Consider the following 22193-nt stretch of genomic DNA (forward strand, 5'->3'; position numbering starts at 1 on the left):
AGCTGATCAGGTATGCTGAAATTTTTCTCCAGGAAGTGCTATTGAAAATATGGTCACAACTGATTCTACTTACTGGTCTACTTAGTGTTAAGTATAACTGAAATGTTCTGGACTCTCCTGACTGGAATGCCTACTGATTACTTAAACAGTGTTGGTTGCTAGGAGACAATTACCCAATTGCTAGGCTTTCTGCAATCTTGTCTCCCAGAGCGCTTGAGAACTGTCCACATATCTGTCCCAGAGCATTTTGGCAGTATCCTTCTGCACCTTCTGCTGAAAGCCAGTTAATTATGAGTCTTGCAAACTTAGGTCTTTCAACCACCTGCCTTTATAATAAATGCAACCCACATGCTCAGACTTGAATAGCATCACTTGGAACAACTGCTGCTTTTCCTTCCTTTAACTTACTTCTCTACGTTCTCAAGTCTTCATATTAGGCAACCAGCATGGAAAAGTATCAGTGATCAAAACTGAAGTGGGAAAGCAATGGGACATGTAGCCAGGTTAGAAGATTATTTGAATTATCAGGAAATTTGCTAAAATGGCTCAAGATTCCATGTCAACACCAAGGAGACACCTTCTCAGGACAGCAGACAGAGAAAGAGGCAGCATGTTGCAGCCAATCAGGAATGAGTCTGGTCACAGTCCCTGCCACGTGACGACTCTAAAGACAACTTTTGTCCTTTGAAAGATAAATCGTTTTGCATTCTATTGGCCAATGCCTTATCTTCATTGTGTTTTTTTCATTTTCCCTTATTTGGTGTGCATAACATTGCCCAAGTTTGCCTTTCTACTTACAGTATGGGTGGGCAGCTGAGGGCTCCTGTCGTAAGGGTTCATGTCACTATGGCAGGCAACTGCCTCTATTTTTGTATTTTATTAAACTAGCATAAAAGGCATTGCAGAAGAGCTTTCCCTTTCTTAAGGAAAAATATTCATTTAAATACTGGCTTTTTTTTCGCCCCATTTCGGATGTATCAAAGGCCATTTTGAAAAACAAAACAAAATGAAACAAAAAACCCTTAGTTTTTGTTTCTCCCCCTTGCCTGAGTCCATCTACTCTTTTGGTGCTCAGTATTTCTTTTCTGATACACTCTTTCTTGCGGACTAAGCCAAGGAAACCAACAAGGAAGTCTGCTGCTTGTTTAAGGATGCTCCACCCATGATTCATCTGGGAGTTAAGGGCCTCTCAGTAAAGCCCAAGGAAAGCCCCGTAAGAGGCCCAGCATTCGTGTGTTCCTGTTTAGGACGAACTCTGTTCTCTCCATCATTCCACTTCTTCAGTCATACTTAAGAATCTTTCTTCTCACACTACTGGACTCAAGTTTTCTCTTCTCAAGGCTTTGATTATTTGGGATCCTACTCCACCTTTTCTTTTTTCTTCTGAAACTCTCCAGACCTGGCCACCTTGCTATGTTCTTCTGGTCTAACTTTAAGAGGCTCTATCATGATGCCCTCTTGAAGAGCAAGAGGTACCACACAGATGTGACTGGGGCTCACATAGTGATGCCTTGTCAATGTTGAGTGCCAGCAGGCACCAAATCACATGTTTTTGCTACTATTACAAAAGCTTTGCTCACTTTTCAGTAGCGTCTCTGGTCCTATTTGCACCATTGCCATCTCCCCACTTGCTCGGTCTTTATAACCCCACTTCTTTTCATGACATATAGTAAAAACTCCTAAGTTCCATCTACTGGCCAAATTATAGTCACTTAAAAACCTCCGTACTTCTAAAAATTCCATCCATTTCACAAAGAATTCTGCTTCAAATGGTAACCATTTGATACGTATTTTTAAAAAATTCAGATGAACCAAAATAGCTTTAGATACAAACATTGTGGGGTGACAATTTAAGTTATTTAACTCTTCTACTTTCTCCTGGTGAACCATTTTGACTAAATACAAGTGACAGCATACAAAACTCTTTACACCAATAGAGACAAGGTCTTAGACATATACCAGATATGAAACTCCCTAACAAGGAGCTTATATACCTTCAACTGTTCACATACAACTGACAGGCACTTGGACGGAGACATGGACATGCACAGGGTAGATCCAACAGCCTAGAATTCACATGCCTGTCACAGAACGGCCATGCCTCATGGGCCAGGGATCATGCATACGACATGATTTTTCTACCTTTTTGGTGTCTGGAGGGCATATGCTGTTACCTGCTGTCTTTGATAGGCAGAGAAGGTTCTTTCCAGGTCTTCAAGATCTAGAATTTTGAAGACTTTTGTATCATCAATTTCGGTCCATACTGTTCCTTCCAGTTTGTTCTAGAAACATCAATGTAATAAATGCTATAGTTTACAGTTATAAATAAAAAGAACAGGCATGGTTATTTAAAAAGTGCTTCTATCCCAAATTTTTCAGTCTACCAGAAACTCAAAGTGAGCGGGTTTCAAACAATGTGTCATTTATTTCAGAAGCTTTATCAGTTAAATATCTGAGCTAGTGAGAACTCTGGGTCCACACTAGAAAATGAAATCATTTAACAGCCAGGGCTGTTTTCCCTTTCAGTGATAACACAATGAGCTGCTAATGCTATCCATTAGAGGGAAAACTGGAACAAATGGCTCACCTCGGGCAGTTTAGACCAGTTGAAGGATTTCAGGGCATTTGTGGGCTGAGGAATGCTTTTCTTCTTAAGTGCCAGGCCCATTGGAGCACCAGGAGGTGGCATGATTGCCCCTAAGGGAGGAGGCCCTGGGGGAGGAGGAGGGCCACCTGGAGGGAGGGGAGGTGGTGGAGGGGGAAGCATCCCACCTGGTAGAGGGGGGGGTGGTGGGGGAGGAAGGAGAGATCCAGGCATAGAGGAAGGAAAGGGCCCTCCCGGTGCTCCAGGCGAGGGTCCACCTGGGATTGATGCACAGACAGCCCTCTGAAAAGATAGAAATAGGAAAAGAAAGATCAATGGAAGAAGTAAATTCATTGAATGATTTAAGAGTCTATAACTTTGCCTAAAATGTATATTATTGAGAAATTCACCCTTCTGAGAATGTTTAAAGGATTGGTAAAGTCGAATGGACTCTTTTGGGCCTTCATGGACTCCATTGCATCAACCTTTTGTACCTGACACTCAAGTACTTGTCTGGGATGCATTCATATCTCTCTCACTTCTTGCACAATCACAGAGAGTCTGGTTTTCATGAAGTCAGTTTTCACTTTAAGAAGCTAATGCAATTTCCTTTGCTCTTAGAGTTGTACAGTATTTAAAAATGCACCCCCAAACAGCCTCTGCTGCCTACATGATAGCAGAGGGAGTGAGTCTCCTAATTGTGATGAACCATGAGCCATTTCAGATTTTATTCCCCCAGTATGAAGTTGTCTACGTAAGGGTGAGGGGCTCTAGGGTCAGTGAGGCCTTGGCAGCTTCCCGTCAGCTGAGCGGAAGACCTCACCCTGCTGAGCTCATGGAGCTGTGCTGTGAGGTCCGCCACCTGCTGCTTGACTTGCTTATGCTCAGTAGTCTCCTTTTCAAGTTTCTCTTTCATTTTATTTAAGGTCTGCATCATCTCTTCCTTCTCTTGAGTCTTGGCATCACATTCTCGTTCTTTCTTTTCCAGTTTCTGTTGTAGCTCATTGTGCTCTACACGTGAAAACAATTGGACATGAAAACAGGAGAGTCTTCAAAGCTGAAGCATTTTCTCTAAAAAAAAATTGACTGAGGATGATGGCAGAGATTATGAGGATCTTTATTAGGTAAATATTATTCCTCTTCTCCATCAAAGGGAGCAACTCAAATGCTAAATGATGTTTGTGCTTGGAGTGGGCTTCGGATGAACAATGTTATTAACTACGTTCTGTAAGAGACTGAAGAAGAGAGCCTACACTCACAGTTCTAAATACAGAACAAAAGTTTGAGTGACTTCTTGTGGAGGAGAATGGTACCTGTTTGGTAGTTGATTCAGAATCTTGTCATTAAAATGGTCCTTTAGCAACATGAGGAAAAAAATAAATATTCAAATGGCCTCTTTTCACAAATTAGAAATGAGACAAAGAGTAGTTCGGCTTTTATGAGTTAGGTTTGCCAGCTCATGTCCAACCAGCCGAAGGGCTGGAAGGGAGGGTCTCACCTGTGAGGAAGAGTTGCTGTCAGACCCAGGGTTTGTCCCCAGAGGGAATCACTTCTCCCATCTCCCCTCAGAAGGCTACTTGAAGTATTTTATGCTTTCGGTAAACAATTATTAAGGCATATGAAAGCAAATGTTATCATCTCAGTATTAAATATCTTAAGGGGAGTGGGGTCAGTAGAACGCGAAAATCATGGTAAAACAGGGGAGAAAAATATTGACTCTCAGCTGTAGTTTTACTGACTTCCTCAATCCTGCTATAATAAAGCAAGGCATCCAATTCAGCATAATGCATATTCACATTGCCAATGAATATAAGCTTGCTGAAAGGAGTGATGAGTTTTGGAAAAAAGAATTAACGAAGTTTAGGCTGCGGATTTTTATTTCAAATACATGGCCCCAATTCCTATTCTTTTTATATCAATAAATCCACTAGAGGTATAACCCACTGGGGCAGAGCTATACTAATAGAGCTTGGTCTCTATTTCTGAATTTGGTAACACATTTAAATTCTTGTTTTCTCTGTCTCTCACCTTCTCTCTCCTGAGTTCCCCCAAATTAGAGTTTACAGAGAGGAGTTCAAGCCACTAAAATCCCTGGATTTTGTCAGCAATCCACTTCTACCACTCTGTTGTTGCCTCCTTAACTTCTCCAGAAATATATCTAAAAATGACCTCTCTATATCCCATTTTCCTTCTTTTATCTCCATTTCGTTCTTCTTTCACAATTTCAGGTCTAGAAACTTGCCTTCCTCTCACTGGTCATTAGCTTTTGATGAAGCTGGCTGTGTCTCAGAATTACCTGAGAAGCTTCAGCATTTCAAGACTCCCTAGACACTATTCCAGGAAGTCTATTTTGTAGGTAGACTACAGGGCTTAGATGATCCTGATGTATGCCAGGTTTGGGAAGCTCCAGCCTAAATGACTCTCTCCACAAATGGTATCTATTTACCACTCAGTCACTAAGCTTTTATCGAGCACTTCCTGGGTGTGCTGCCCTAAAGAGAATTCTCCCCAAATATTCTCTACCTTTTAGGTCCATAGAACTTCTGTCTCCTTATCACTTCTACCCTTGGACTATTTTATTAAAATATGCCCTCTTTAATACAATTTTGTCACCTGAAGCTTCTAGAAAAAAAACTAACGTTTAACTATAATCTTTCCTCTTTTAGACTCTACCCATCATCTCACTTTAAAACACTAAAACAACGTGTTCCTCCCACTGACATTGGTGATTTTCTTTTGCACCATCTCAGCCACCTAAATCCTGCAACGGTGGCTATCATTTATTGTGCAACTAGCATGTGCCAGACACTATGCTAATGTTCTTATATTTGTTTTGTCATTTAATCTTCACAACCACGCTGTGAGTCAGGATTAATCCTCAGGTTGCAAAGGTCGAGACTGAGGGAGAAGAGAGGAAATGACTTAGCCCATTCACACAGTGAGAAAGGGGGAGAGTTGAGACTCAGACCCAGGGCTCAGCACAGTGCCTGACACATACAGGCATTCAACAGGTATTCACTAAATGAACGAATGAATGAATGACTCAAAAGCTTACATCCTAAGTGCTCTCCTCAACCTGCACACTTGAGTCTCCATGCTCTAGAGTGTATTCCTAAAATATCCACTCATTGACTATTTTCTCTTTGGTTTAATCTCTTTACCCTGATTTTTAGTCAATGTTTCTATTATTTTTGTAGCAGTTTCTGAAATTTATTTTTTAAAATGCATGTGCAATATCACTTATTTGAGAGCAATCTGAATACATATGAGGAACTCGTAACATAACAGGAGTTAGTTCACAATTGGTATTTTCTGATATCAGTTATGGCCCTGCTTTTCTGCTCAGTGGAAATGTGATGAGAGAAAAGGAAATGCTTAGGCATCTCCTGGACCTGCTTTTCAGCACATTAAATACTGAGGTGAATGCTATTTATTTCATTGGCTGTCAGTGAATAACTTGGACAAGGAAAAGGAAGTCAGTTAACCAGTATGGTGAGAGCATGGTGGCTGGCAGTATGATTATTTCCACTAAGAGGCCAACTTCAATTTGCTAATATTTTAAAACAGGAAAGAAAATTATATACATTTCTCTGTATGGCTGGTACACTGATGGACATAAATGTCTCTCCTATCATTTGATACTAAGAGATAATATCAAAGACATATTCAGATACACACTAATAGCTGGCCAGCTAATGTTTCATAACACATATCTCAGCGACGGTCACTGCTTTTCTGAATGACTTCTCTTTTTATAACTGGTACCAAATCAAGGTCATGGACAGAATTAGGTTATTGAAACCAAGTAGGCCAGGCGCGGTGGCTCACGCCTGTAATACCAGCACTTTGGGAGGCTGAGGCAGGTGGATCACAAGGTCAGGAGATCGAGACCATCCTGGCTAACATGGTGAAACCCCATCTCTACTAAAAATACAAAAAATTAGCAGGATGTGATGGCGGGCGCCGGTAGTCCCAGCTACTCGGGAGGTTGAGGCAGGAGAATGACATGAACCCAGGAGGCGGAGTTTGCAGTGAGCCGAGATGGCGCCACTGACTCCAGCCTGGGTGACAAGGCGAGACTCCATCTCAAAAAAAAAAAAAAAAAAAAAGAAACCAGGTGACCTGTTCTTCTCTTTTAAAATTTTGGATAATTCCTCAAGTCCCTTATTATATTTCTTAAAACCCAGTATGATTTAAAGAGCCATGACGGAGTAGGGGAAAGGTTTGAATTATTAGTAGTTAAGAAAATTTGATTTAAGGAATACTGAACAGCAAATTCTATAAGCTTTTCAAAACATTTACATGATTATAATAAAAGGATAAAATATTTGAGAATCAGTATGACAACTAAAATAGCTCAATTTAAGAAACTCAGTGCAAAATGCCCTTAAAAGATGGAAAAAGAAAGGCTGCTTGCACCAAGCTAACAAGAAACATCAATGTAAATTTCCGAAATATATGGAAATCAAGGTCATCCAATAACCAATAACACAGCCTCTTCTCTTATCAGGGCCTCATTATTTACCTTTTCTCATTTTTTCCGCTTGTTCTTTCCACTGCTTAACTTCATTTTCATTAACCAACCTGTGTAAGAGTTCAAGGAGCATGTATTACAAAAAATATAAAAGGTCCACTGCTAACTGCATTCTCCCTAGGTAAAAAAAATAGTCTACCACAGAGAAAATCCTCAGTGCATGCTTGAAACCCATTTAAGACCAGATGTTACTTAGATATAGTGCATGTGTACAGTAACTCATATTTGACCCCTAGAACATTTCAGCTCTCCCAGCTGTTACTCTGAAGTAGGATAAAATAAATATCTTACATTGTCACCATTATCTCACAGGCAGCAGAATAAGAAGAGACTTACATTCGTACGACATTCTTAATATTAAAGTTTTCCAAAGGTGTGGAGTCAGGGTCCTGTCCTTTGTCATTCTGGATAACTATCTGCTGTATAATTCTATCTAGTAGTAGCCAGTACTGAACAGTGTTGCCACTCCTCTTGTCTAAAAAAGAAAAGAATAGTGAAAAAAATCTTCAAGTTGTTTCTAAGCTAGGATGAATATTTGTCAATGGTGGTCATCCTTTAGAGCCACCAAACCAGAGAGATGTTTATAACATCTGCACCAATGCTTCCCAAAGTTATGGAATTTTGACATGCAAATGATCATTTATTTGATTGAGAGGTACCCTCTACCCCTTTCTGAACAGGTTGTAAGGCATATTTTTTATTTTTAAAACCAAAATTTTAATTTGTTTCATTTAAAAAATGTTGTAACACCCCTTAAGCCACGTAGACACACACACTTGGCTGTCATAAAACCAAGGCTTGGAATCCCTAGTGTGCACCCAATGTAATCAGCACTGTGCAGGAGCCAGAACCCATTTGGACAATGTCCAAACATTCAGAAGCACACATGAGTCACAAACACACTTACAAGGCATTTGGAGGCAGTGGTGCAGGATGGACATGAAATGCGGGTAAGCTTCACTATGTGTCAGCCTCTTCCTGGTCAGCTCAAACATCTGAGTTGCACTTTTTGTGTCTATGTGAACCTATTTTATAGGAAAACGAAATCAAATCAAACATCTAAGTTCCTCAATTTCCCCAGTGTAAACTCAAAGCAAACAGAAGCTAATCCTGCCACTTAGGAAACAAAATAGAGCTTTGAGTTTGCTTTTAGGTTGCCCTAAAGTCCATGTGGACTCTACAACACACATTACAAACAGAAATAATGTGAACTGATGAATCAAACCAGAATAATTGTAAGCATACGTACCAGTTCAAATCTTTTGGCAAATTCTAGTTCATCTTCATTTCGGAGCATTTCAAAAAAGTCTAAATGCCTGAAAAATAATGAAAGAAAAGTTATTAAGTAGAACATACTACAAACACAGGTGCATAAGACTGAGGATATTAATATCATGGTTTTTCCTGACTTTTCAGAGATATCTCAAAAAGAAACAATGTAACAAAATTTGAAAGCTTCAACTTTGTTCTAAGAAAAAAAGACATCACCTGAGTGAAACAGATCACAATATGAGAAAAATTTAAAAGTCTAGGATGCCTAGCATACAGTAGGCAATTATTAAATTAAAACTAAATCTAAAAACAATCAAGTTCAGATTCCACTATGGATTCCCTTTATGGAAAAACATGCCCATATACCTACACTTAACTTCCAGCTGAATTAAAGATCACAAAATATATGATCATGCCATTCATTTATTCAGTCACATATTTATTGAGCTCCTACTATGTATTCTACACACCCAGGATACATTTTATGAAGACAAACACATCAGGGTAAAGGAAATAGAAAATGATGGCAGATGAGGTTAATAATGTACACACAGTGGTTAGAACAGGTCTCTCTCCAGGGAATTAGAGAACAAACAATTTGGACATCTGTGAAAGATCTTTCGAAGCTGAGGAAATAGCAAATGCAAAGGCCCTGACGCAAGAGTGTTTTTGATATGTTCACAGAATATCAAGGAGAAGAGCATGCTGGAGTATATGAATATACAGGAGAGGAGAGCCGTGGTAGAGAAAAGCTCTGAAAGCAAGTTGGGATAGCTTAGACACAGTGAAATGATAGCAAACGAGGAAATGAACAGGCAGTGGAAATTAACATTCACAGAATGCCTATCAAAGGGGCTAAGTAATTCCACAGGTTTTATAGTCAATTTTTACAACATTCCTGGAAAATCACTGTCATTATCATCATCACCACCAGCACTATCTTTTGCAGTTATAAAAACAGCAAAATTCAGAAAAATTGAGTAAGTTCACCAGGATACACAGGAATAAGAGGCAGGACTAGGATAGGATATGAATTCAGGTCTAATGCTAAAACCCACATTAAGTTCTCTACATAATGTGCTGCTTCCCTCATCAACAAAGTCTTACTATAAAAACATCATTAGCTGAACTAACATTCTGATACAAGCTCTTTATGTTACAGACAGGGCACAAGTAACCACAGGCCAGCACTTGATGAAGTATTGCATTACACAGATGGAAAACACAGAAACTTTCTCACATCATAACAGTCTGACTTACCTATCTAATGTTGAATTTTCGTGTTCCCTTAATTTATCTATTACAGGTTGAATTCCTAACATCAGAAATTCATAGCGAAGATGAAGTCTAAAGTCCAAACTCTCCTGAAAGTAAAATGGCAATAAAATACATATTTGTGGTTTTTAGACTACATAATAATCACTTTTTATAAATTATTATTTACTAATATATTTTTAATTTGTAGAAGGTTCTTACCACTCCTGCACCTTGGCTGAGCACTGCATTAATGAAGGACATGATGGCAGTCTTGAGACTCACTTCATCTCGATACCGCCCAGTGCTTTTATCCAAGTCGTTAATTAATGTCTATCAAAAATATAAAAACAAAGGACTGAAACATTACTAACCTTATGCTCATTTTATGAATTTTTTTATACTCAAAAGTTAACTTTTTTTTTTTTTTTTTTTTGAGACAGAGTCTTGATCTGTCACCCAGGCTGGAGTGCGGTGGCATGATCTCAGCTCACTGCAACCTCCACCTCCCGGGTTCACACCATTCTCCTGCCTCAGCCTCCCGAGTAGCTGGGACTACAGGCGCCTGCCACCATGCCCAGCTAATTTTTTGTATTTTTAGTACAGATGGTGTTTCACCGTGTTAGCCAGGATGGTCTCGATCTCCTGACCTTGTGATCCACCTGCCTCGGCCTCCCAAAGTGCTGGGATTACACGTGTGAGCCACCAAAAAGTTAACTTTTAAAATCTTACGTTTAGTCAGGATTACACTGACCCATAGAAAGCCACCCTTTTTCTCCTTAAGAACAGTCCTAAAAACTCTAATTTCAAAATTCTTACATCATACATACATGTATACAAAAGCCTTTGCTTCATTATCTCTGCTTGCTTTTTACATCTGAGTAATATAGTGAAATATGAAAAATTATTCATATTGATCCTAATTCAAGAATGGCAAGCTGTAAAATTTTCAGGGAACACCCAGTTTGGTGGGTTCAAAAGATGTGTGCTGTATGACATATAGGATGCAAGACCACATTTTCAAGTTCTGCAAATCTAAAGGCCCAGATTCATCAACTATTGAAAGTATACTCTGTTCTCTGGTTCTTAAACCTAAGAAGAAGGGAATGTTTAAAGTCACACTGTGAGTAATCACCACAAGAGGACATCTCAAGTAACATTTCCCTTTCAGGGACACGAAAAGCATGTGTTTGAGCAGACTTTAAAGAAGGGATGAGTGAAGAAGGCTGAGGGAACACCCACCTGAAAGCGGGTCCTTTCGCTGGCATACTTCTGGTAGTGCAGCATGGCCTGCAGAACCTTCTTGTGGCCCCCGGGAACCAGGCACACGGCGCCCAAGATTTCCAGCACGGCCACCTTCGTTTTAATGTTCTCTGTGCTCAGACTCTGAGCAATTACATTAATACTCTCAGAATGAGCCAGGACGTGAGCCCGGCCTTGAGAGTTGTTCATTAACGCCTTTATACAGCCAATGAGAGAAGTATGTATTCGAGACTCTGAGGTCTCGTAGTCCATGGTCTTTAGAAAGTTGAGGATACATGATAGGCCATCCAAATCGATGAATCTGGTTACAAACCTGTCACGAAGAGAAATGCACCACACTTAAGTGCCTTTGGGGTTTTATAATAGCCGCAATAGAAAAGTCTGGAGGGCGGGGGAAAGAAAGATTTAGTTCCTAAAGTGCCAAAAGGCTTACATTGATGAAGTCTTTTTAATTCTTTGCCTCTTCCTTGGCACAGACCCAATGGTCAGGTCTAACCAAAAGTGTGAAAAAAAAAACAAAAAACAAAACCCTCCATTTGTGATAAACATATCTCAGTGGGTACAAACAACAGATCATATATTCATAAAAAATTAGAAGCAAGAGAATACTCGGAATACATATCTTGTCCTAGATTAAAATCATCTGCTGCTCCTGTGTTATTTAGCATACAGTTCCCATGCCCCCTCCCCCCAATCCTTTTTTTTTTTTTTTTTTTTTTAAGAGAGACAGGGTCTTGCTCTGTCATAGCTCACTGCAGCCTTGAACTCCCGGGCTCAAGTGATCCTTCCACCCCAGCCTCCCAAGTAGCTGGGACTACAGGTGCATATTCCCAGTCAATTTTTTCTTTTTAACTTTTTTTTTTTTTTTAAGAGACGGAGACTTGCTGTGTTGCCCAGACTGGTGTTGAACTCGTGGCCTCAAGCAAACCTCCTGTCTCAGCCTCCCAAGTAGCTGGGATAGTGACTGACCATGTCTGGCCCATGCGCTTTTATATGTTGATTGCTGACGCACTTTTAAGTGCTGATCACTGACCCAAACACCCCATCAATGAAAGTCAAAAGCTTCCTTAAATTCCAGGATATTTGCTTGTTGAACAAATGATAATCTACATCCCTAAGGTTTTGTAACAAAACTCTTCTATGACATGCTACATGGAATCTCAATATTCCATGTACACTGAATACAATAATAAAGCAATACTTTATTGTGCATATTAACATTATTAATATTTCTTACACTTAAGTTAATCAATGAGACGAACTCACAATGCACATGTACATATTAAAGCCACTGAAAAGTTCAGAAGTAACATAACCTGTTTATGTGATAAATTTTCCAAACTTATTTAGGCTTGGATATCGATTAACATCTGAGAGTGCAGAACATATTGAGAAATGCTGATACAGTTAGGATAGTCTAGATCTCTGTCATATAACTACACAGTATTTTTCATGAATCAGACTTTTCTTAGTTTGCATTTTATAGTCATATAAAGAAAGGGAATCTTTATTTTCTAGCCTTTTCACTCAACCACATGACCCAGATATAGCCAAGCTCGTTAAACCAGCTGGCTTCATTCATAGCACCTGTGCTCATGTAATGTACTTATAAGAACCTCAACATCTCAGCAAATCCTAGAGGCATTAAAGGAATGAAAGTGCAGGAGGCACAACATAGAAGCTGATTATCAGAGAGGAAATGAATCACTATTGCCAGAAAGTCTACCCATCTTTAAAAAAAAGTAATAGTTATATTGAGAAATAATTCACATGCCATAAAATTCACCCTTTAAAAGTGTACAATTCAGTAGTTTTTAGTATATTCACAGAGCTGTGTGACCAACAACACTAGCTAATTTTAGAACAGTTTAATCACCCAAAGAGAACATTTTCCCCACTTCCTCCGCTCCTGGCAACCACTAATCTACTTTCTGTTTCTATGGATTGGCCTATTCTGGAAATTTCTTATAAATAGAATCATACAGTATGTGGTCTTTGTTACTGGCTTCTCCCACTTAGCATATTTCAAGGTCATTTCATGTTGTAGCATGTATCAGTACTTCATTCCTTTTTTTGTAGCCAAATTATATTCCATTATGTGGATATATAACATTTTATTTATCCATTCATCAGCTGATCAATATACGGGTTATTTCCACTTCTTGGCTATCATGAATAATGCCGATATGAACATCTGCATACATGTTTTTGGGAGACATGTCTTCATTTCCCTTGGCTACATTCCGAGGAGCAGAATTATTGAGTCATATGGCAACACTATATTTAACATTCTGAGAAACTGTTAAAAAACCCTTTTCCAAAGTGGCTTCACAATTTTACATTCCTAGCAGCAATGAATGAGGGTCCCAATTTTTCTGCATTCTTGCCTACTAACTTACCATTGTTAAAGTCTCTCCTTTTTTTTTTTTTTTTAAGCCATCCTAGTGGCTGCCTACATACCTTTTCACAGAAGAAAATAACTTTATTAAATGTTAATGATTAAAGTATGTTATGGTTTAATTTTATGGTTTTAACTTAAGACTGACTATTGCAAAAAAAGGAAGGAAGGAGAGAAAAAAAAAAGCATGCCATCCAGGGGAAAATTACCTCATTGGTTTTGTCCTCAGTGCTGTCTTTAAACTCTCTATAGTTTTACTTCTTTCTTCTTCTTCTTCCTTCTCTAAAGCCAGCAGAGATTTTCTCTATGCAAAGAAAACAGAAGTTACTTCTTCAAATTCTATTTTTTAATTACAGTACAAACAAGACAAACCTACAGATTATTTGCTACTATCACTTTAAATATAAACAACAAATCTATGATTAAGTAAGTTAAGTCTTTCAAATTTTAAATAAAGCTTTAGGGAAAAGTTTAGAAATCTTAGCAGAGATGACGTTGCCCAAATGCTTGTATAACTATTCTGTAATTACACTTTGATGTAGATACTACTATTTGTATTTGATAGAAGTAAGACTGAACCTGTAGTTGAATACAACATTCTGGCAATTAAAGATAATAATACCATCACATTATCAAAAACAGGAGGTGGGCAGCCGTCCTCCCATGCTACCATTCCTATTCCTCAGCCAAAAAGTGTAATCAAGACCAAAGGGATTTTGTTACATCTGATTATTTTTTAAGAGGAACAATTAATTTGGAGCTATTACTAGGATAGACAATTCCTTCAGAGTAAATGCGTAACTTCTAGAAATTATTCAACACCATTTAGAAATCAGGATATGGAGTGAGTGTGTGTGTGTGTGTGTGTGTGTGTGTGTGTGTGTGTTTCTACCCAGGGATCTGCTAGAGCAGTGCTTCTCAAACTTTAATGTGGATATGAAAATCACCTGAGGATAGTGTTAAACTATGGAGCCTGGTTTGGTATGTCTGGGGTGAGGTCTGAGATGTTGCATTCCTGACAAATTTCTAGGCAATGCTGATGCCGCAGAAGCAAGGTTCTATGTAAGATTGCCGTTGTTATTATAAAATTGTGAATGCCACTAAGGTGTCTAGTCCTTTCCATTCCCTTTCACTCTGTGATCACCTGGTTGCACTAAAGTACCCCAAGTCTTATGACTCCAGGATCCTCCACCCATGGAGCTCCTGGTCCCTTTTCTTCATCCTATTCTGAACACATGCTTGTCTAGTTTAATCTTTTTACCTATTACAAATTCTGATAGAAATGCTTGGCTGTGAAACAGATTGGGGTGACTGTATTGAAAAAGAAAAGCTTGACTCATATCCATGGGTCTCAGTGACCCAGCCTCAGCCTTTCTTTCAGGACCATAAATCATCAAGGATGACAATCAATAGTATCAGCATTAAGTAACTAAATGTTAACTAAAACCTAAATATGATTTCATAATGAGAAGGGTAAAGATCAAAGCAAAATAAATATAATACATCAGTATCATTTATGGCAACTGAAATAAAACCCAGTAGTTTTTTCGGTTTTTAAAATCTTGTTATTGTTTCTGCAAAGTTGTCCTCTTGCTGGTGATGCTCACAGACAGCTGTCACCAGGGGATGGTGAGGAAGGAAGCTGGGTGCAGAGACAGCCAATGAATTCTCCCAAAGCTCCCTGAGATCCATCCCCTGGAAAATTCACACAAATCCAGCCAAGAACGTTTAATCTCCAGTGACACAGCTGAACTCGTTTGGACTCTTATGCAATCACTTTGAATCTGTAGCTCAGAATCCAGCCTTTTATGAAGATCATTCCTTGTTCCTAAGCTTAATGACACAAAACTATCCCGAAATTAATGACTACACATTTTACTGTGGGTCACTAGTACAAATAAAATCTTGGAGAGGGTGGCACATTTGAATAGCAGCAGTCTATATTAAGTTTCTTCATACTAGAGTTGGGAGATTTATGAAATGTCAAAGAAAATTAAATTGGAAATTCCTTTCCCAATACTGTGTAAGGAACATAACCTTTCAAAACAGAAGAGACTATAACATTTCCTATGTGTGATTTTTTCAGATTTGATTCTGAGATTATATTTATCGTGCTGAGATAACTGAGGATATGTAGCTGAACTTGATGTTCTAAATGTGACTTTTCAAAATAAAATAATTTCTACAAAGTTTAAAGCTTTCAAGCCTCACATTTAGGAAGAAGATTTAATTTGCAACTTTTAGTAGATAAGGGAGATGCCTAGATTTCTGAAGATGACTACTATGCCAAATATCTAGTATGCACAGGCCTTGTGGAGGCTTTTTAAATGCTCTATGCACTTACTAAATACCTGCTCACATGAGAAGCAGACAAAGGACAAAGCGCATCCTTGCAGAGGGTCTTTCTGTCAAAGCTGCTAAGGTGTGCATTGGAACACGCGGGTCTGACAGAGAGGCACAAATGTGGCCCAGAAGTCATTCCTGCTGGGAGTCTGGAACTTAGCTCCCGTTTAAATCATTTCTTTGGTGGGAAATCAATAAGCCAGCCCACTAAGCATACTGAACTTCACCTCACAGTCTTCCTCCTTGAGAAAGCATGGAGAAACCACATATAAAGAAAGCCCAGGTCCTTCTAGATGTTAGGCCACACTCTTTATTATACTATTTTTCACTCTTTAAAAGCCAACAGATCACTCAGGGGTCCTTTAAAGAACAAAGCATTCTTGTAATGAGGCTTACATAAAGTAATTGAACTTGTTCCACAAAAGGCTGGCTTCACAGACTAGTAAGTGCTGCAGTTCTCCACCTGGACTGTTTATCAGACTCTTAAGACATTAAAGAAAACAGATGCCTATCCCATCTCAGAAAAGTCAGCCTTGCTAGGCCTGGGGGTGGGGAGAAGGTGGGATAACCAGGGCTCTTTCACATGCCACAGGGTTTCAAAATCTGAATTAGTGAGAGGCAAATTGGAAAGGAGCCTTTGGGCTTAGACGGATACGTTTAAATTCCCAATTAGATGACCACCTCCTAATTAGATAACCTTGGGCAAGCTAACCTTTCTGGAGTCTCAGACTCCTTATCTATAAATAGCACTTACAGCATAGGATGCTGGTGGGACCACAAACAACATATGAAGTGCCTGTTACCCTGCTTGTCATGTAGTAGTTGCTGCTGATTCTGCAGACAATGGGTGATGACAATGTGGACAAACACTCCTTCAAGAATGCCCTAAGCAGAGAACCAAAGAGTCTAGCTGCTGGGCCATGAAAGGATTTGGAGAACTTGTCCGCCTTTCCACTGCTCCAGGTACAATATCTCAGGATTTCTGCTGTGTGTTATCAAGAATTCTCCAGTACAGACATCATAGTGATTAGCCAGAACTATGCAAGGCAGTGGTGGCAATCAGAATGTTGAGAAAACAGAAAACCCAGCATAGGGTTTCTGGTCTCATCAGATCTCCTTATTCCCTGAAGTATGCAGGAATTTTGAGGCCTCACTAATTCATGGACTATTAATGCCTTTTACCTTTGACCCTGGAAAGATGTTGGCTCAGTCCTAAAAGGAACATTAGAAAGCTTTCTTAGGTGTTTGACACAAAAAGTTATAGCAAAGTCACTGACAATTTAATAGACTTGTGGTGCTCTTGGGAAGGCTTTTGGATTGGGAACCAAACACACAACAGTTAAAATGTAGATCACTCAAGAATGTGGCAAAGAATTGTCCAAGAGCTGGATGGAGGAGAGAGGAGGCCCTTAAAGAAGGGCCACATGTTGGCATATCACAGACCCTGTAGCACACAAATGAGCCAGGTCTACTTCAGACAAGGCAGGGATTAAGTCACTAAAGGACAAATTAATCTAACTGTCCTATACTTGAAGAAAGGAAAAATCCATACAGTACTTAGTATTTCCCCATTTATAGAAGGGAATTCATTAACAAATAAGCAACTTCTCTTGTTAGATAACAAACAATGCAGATTTAATTAGAAAGAGAAACAATTCTTTTTTTCCTAACGGCCAGGAGCAAGAATTCAGAAAATAGCTTTATATGCAGGAAATATAAATGGCTCCAAATTATTATTGCTTAGGCAGATGCACAGAAAATCCCTGGTGGTCATCACAAATCTCACATTTTGTTAGCATATTCATACAAATGCTGAGATCACCCTTTTCTCATCTTTGGCATTGTGTGAAATGCCTTGAATAAGAAGGATTTGGTGGTTATTTTCTGTCCATTTCTGCTATGCTTTTAGACTAGAAACCCTTGGGGAAAAACTTATGTAGTTTCTTCTATAATTTATATATATAGGCTGTTTATTATTCATTGTATGACAACAGAAGAAGCATCTTGTAAGAAAAAAGCTAAAAAAGAGGAAGTTACTAAAAGTCAAGACCTCTAAAAGTTTAGGAAGCGTGTGAACGACTCACATATTCTAATCAGTTTTTAACTATTCCAGCAGCAGGAAAATGTTATGAGATCATTTAAAATCCTTGTTTTGAGTGATAAGAAATTTATTTTCCATAAAGAGAGAAGGCAGGAAGGAGGTAGAAGAAAGTATTCTAGAAGCTATCATCTACTTGCATCTTATAAACATGAATATAACAGATTGACTCTCAAAACCATGAGTGTGCCCACTGAGACAAGGACTGCATTCTACTATGGGCAACCTCTAATTCTTATCAACAGGGATGGGTAAGCTACTAAGGCTCAAAGGTTGATGACTTATTTTCTGCTGTGAATTTTAGCTGTGATGAATAGGTGTCCCTCAAGCTGCTGGCAATGCTGACATCACAGACATCCATGTGATTAGAGTTCATATTTTAGGCATTGAGAATATATATTAAGCAATTACTGAACCAACAATCCATGTACTAAAGATTTTCCAAGGACATCTCAGCACTATTATTATGATGCCTTTTCATTAAACCACTTACTTCATGAATTCCTGATCTATTATATGAGTAAAGAGTACTTGGTCCCCTGCAAAATCACGATGCCAGGAAATAACCAAGTTCTCAGTAAGAAAGAGAATGGGAGGGATATAGTAAAGAAATCGCTTAATCATATTATTTTAAAATGGTATTAACTTTTAAAATAGTGCTGCCATAACCAAGCTCCGAGTGACTGGTAAGAGCAATTGCAAGTTAAAGTTGAACACAAGCCAGATTTCAAACTACATTTTCACTTACAACATTAAACTCAATTATATTTTAGTGTGTGCTGATTTTATTTAAAACATACTGGAAAAATCACTTTGCCAAGTATCCCTCCTACGCTCTTTCCTTTCCCCAGCATTGAATGTTTAGGATGCAGTTTGGAAAGGTACTGACATTTAGTAGGTCATACTCAATCGAATTTATTGTGCAACTGTGTACTTTGTACTACACTTGCATTTTAAACAGTGTGTCAAAGAACATAAAAGTCTACTTACAGCAGCCATGGAATTGAGCTGATCAATGTAGAATTCAGGCCAACTTGTAGCTCCCTTGTTTTCTTCCTGGTCCTAAAAAGGGGGGAAAAAAGGTGACATACCACCCAACATACACACACAGCACCTAGAAACACATCTGACTTCCAGAGCACCCAGACAATGACCCACTCAAGCCTTTAGAAGACATGAAGGTAGGACGTATTTATTTTTAAATGTTGGCTTTAAATGATCAGACTGCCTACTTGACTAGGGTGCTCTTCCCAGCTCAATTTCCACAGAGAATGCTGAAGTGTGAGTTAGGTATAACAAGGGGATATTTTCTGAAGCGTGGATCAAGAAGAATTTAAGTGGTGTAAAGTTGTTTTCCTTCAGGGGCTATGTCACACTGGACAGTACTGTTAGACTACACACCTGGATGGAATCCATGAGAGAAGGAAACTTGCCTTAGGTGACCATAGGATTCAGCCAGTTATTAATCAGATTTTTTCAGTTAGTGTATTCAGACTCCATCAGACAGTAAAAACTTAAAGAAGGGTTTCATTTGATGTGGCAAACATTAAGTACTGCTTCAGATGAAGAGGTAGAAGAATAAAGCCTGACATTGAATGGAAGGTAGTAAAATGAACTCACATTAGTTCCAGGCGCAGCCCTCATGCTGTGACAGCTCAGGAGTTTTGATAGAAATAGTAGTGCCTCTGAGTGGAAAAGAATTGAAACCCAAAGAATTAAGGCACCAATTCTTAAACTGTCCCAGCCAGCCTTGCCTCTTATAGAGCAGGGTGACCTGGAGCCAGCCCCTAAGCCCCCCCAGGGCTTCTGTGGATGGGAGATCTGTGCCAACCTGAAGCCAAATCTCAAAAAAAAAAAAAAATCAGTTATCAGTTGGCTGTGGCCTCTGCTCCACCTGCACACTGAGCCCAGCAGAAGATGGCACTGTGGTCAGGAATTTCTATGCGTGTTTGCACATCTATGTGGCTGTGAGTCACTTGTGTGATCAAAAAGACCAGAAAAGGAAAATTTTGGTTCTTTAGCGTCACATTCAAAGACCACCTGAGGACAATCAATATCCCATCCTAGTGGAGAAGATGTTATGCCATGTACACACAGCTACTGTCTCATAATGAAGCAGTGACCACCTACTAGGTTTTAACATCTCTTTTAGTAGAGCTGTATATCCTGATGTCAGAATCCCAACCCTCAGGAGAGTGGTTTCAAGGTGGGGCATTTAATTTCAGTCCTATACTGTGCCTCGAAAAAACACTTTCTGTAAGCAAATCTTTCCAGACAGGTCTACACAGGTGGAATAAAAGAAATGTAATTTCCAAACTATTTTTTAAGTAGTCACAACAAGGGGGCAAAGTAACTATTGCTTACAGTGCCTTAAAAGCTGGCAGTAACTGATATCTCAACCCAGGCAGTTGTGTGAATTTCATCTGGAGATTGAACAAGCCAGATGATGGGGACTAAGGCTAAAGCAGAGGCTTTGAAGTTAGACTGGGTTACACTCCCATAGTTTCACAACGTTTAGGAAATCTGATGAGTTTTTAGAAACAGGCCTTGGTTATACTTTAACATGTTAATAAAATAGCTGTAGTGGTAGTATAAATGCTAAACCCTTCTTTCCTCTTAAAAGGGAGTATTAAAATTAGCAAAACCCCACTCTTACCAATGTATTAAACAGCCAAAACTCACAGTGATATTCAATGGTATTTGAACCTATAAAATGAAGCAGAAGGTGCCAGATCTCTCCATTCCCCCAAAGTAGGGCAAATTTCCAAAACTAAAACAAAATCAAGTCCCATGACTGAGGTCCCACAAGAGCCTGTCTGTTGTAAGCTTAATATTTAACAGTTACAGAAGAGAGACCATTCTTGAAACTGAAGATTGGTACACAGAAAGAAGTCTTTACAGTTTGGAAATGTTTTAATAATGCGAATAGATTAACAGCACACGTAGATATTGTCATCACAATAAGGGGAAGAAGGCTTCATTTTTATTTCACATGCCTCAGTGCTGAGAAGACCAAACAAGCTAAAGTATGTGAAAGTTTCTTGTAAATGTACTAACGTGATCCTCAGAGTTCTTAATTTGGGCAATGTATCTCCAGTTTCCCCTGTGCAATACTGGTCCCTGCATGCAGATGTGTGCTGCAGGAGCCATGTGAAACTCCCATCTCTGAACCAAAACTCTCTCTCCTCCTCCTTTGTGAGGCATTAAGAGTCTGTTGCTCTGTAGAAACATAGGCCAGAAGGAGATGAATGCAATTGTTCTCTGGCAGGAGGAGAGGGGGGATCTGAACATTAATTTTATTATTTCTCTAATCCAACTCTTCCCTTTTCCTTAGGAGGTTGATAGACATCTATAAGAGAATATTCATGGACAAGATTTCCTGCTGGATGGAATTCACCTTGACACTTCTTGCTCTCAGCCTGCACTGACTACTGTTTTAACTTCTGTTCTAGATTGTATACTTTACTCCCATTATCCCAAATTCTGTGGATGGGAGAGCCCTTCGCTAGAAAAGAGAACTTGTACGGTACAAAGTGCCTTCAGGAACACTGACTTTTGCTTTTTTAAACATCCAACTCTTTTAAAAGATGATAAAGAAATATACAATCTTTCTAGTTTCACCTCATTTCCAAATAGCACATTTTTCATTCCAAATTTCTGGTCAGCGGCTAGTAAAAAATTCTAAGAGATCCTCTCCCATCCTCTTTAAATGTACAAGGACGCATTTATTTTTCTCAACATCACTTTGTTGAGAATAAATTTTACATTGTTTCTTCGTTCTCCTTCTTACTGAGGTAGACATTCGCAGCTATATCTGGGACTTCACTATCATCTCTATTCACCTCGAAGATGACTGTGATACACTTCTGTCACCACCAACAGCATTTGAATCCTTAGTCTCTCACTAGCTATGTGACTCTTAAGTAACCTCTTTGTGACTCAGTTTTCGTTTCCTTACCTGTGAAATAGGTGCCTGCCTCCTCATAGCATCTTTGTGAGAACTTAAAAAGTTGATACAAATAAAGCAAGCACTGGGAAGAGTATACACAAACCACGCTCAATAAATGCTAGCTCTGACAATAATGATACTGTTCCAGAGTCTCCAGTTATGTCCATTCAGTGTCCTTGTAACTGGGACTGTAAAAATTACAGCAACCAGTTTGGAAGTAAATTTTGGTAGTAATTGTTCACATTTAAAATCCAGATAGCCTTTGACCCTGTAAGTCTACTTTCAGGAATTTAGCCTATAATTACATGTTCACACTTGCACAGATATATAATCACGAAATTTTTTCACTACAGTACTGTTTGAATTAACAAACAATACAAAGGAGAATAAATATATATAGAGGGGCTAAGTGCAGTGGCTCACACCTATAATCCTGGCACTTTGGGAGGCCAAGGTGGGAGGATCACTTGAGGCCAGGAGTTCAAGATCAGCCTGGGC

General features: G+C 39.1%; 1 protein-coding gene across 3 annotated transcripts in view; it reads right to left on the reverse strand.

Moving 5' to 3' along the window:
• Window positions 1-22193, reverse strand: part of DAAM1 (dishevelled associated activator of morphogenesis 1) — a 183998-nt gene that overhangs the window by 38609 nt on the left and 123196 nt on the right. For all 3 annotated transcript variants that reach the window (XM_032179537.2, XM_032179535.2, XM_058429851.1), the window contains exons 4-15: window positions 18737-18808; window positions 13515-13609; window positions 10887-11220; window positions 9867-9977; window positions 9651-9754; window positions 8368-8434; window positions 8026-8143; window positions 7455-7593; window positions 7110-7168; window positions 3408-3595; window positions 2588-2887; window positions 2175-2282 (exon numbers count right to left, since the gene is read on the reverse strand). In XM_032179537.2, coding sequence (XP_032035428.1) covers window positions 2175-2282; window positions 2588-2887; window positions 3408-3595; window positions 7110-7168; window positions 7455-7593; window positions 8026-8143; window positions 8368-8434; window positions 9651-9754; window positions 9867-9977; window positions 10887-11220; window positions 13515-13609; window positions 18737-18808 — 1695 coding nt within the window. The remainder of the gene's footprint in view (window positions 1-2174; window positions 2283-2587; window positions 2888-3407; window positions 3596-7109; window positions 7169-7454; window positions 7594-8025; window positions 8144-8367; window positions 8435-9650; window positions 9755-9866; window positions 9978-10886; window positions 11221-13514; window positions 13610-18736; window positions 18809-22193) is intronic.

Source organism: Hylobates moloch, unplaced genomic scaffold (genome assembly GCF_009828535.3).
Source record: "Hylobates moloch isolate HMO894 unplaced genomic scaffold, HMol_V3 SCAFFOLD_16, whole genome shotgun sequence".
Classification (NCBI taxonomy): Eukaryota; Metazoa; Chordata; class Mammalia; order Primates; family Hylobatidae; genus Hylobates; species Hylobates moloch.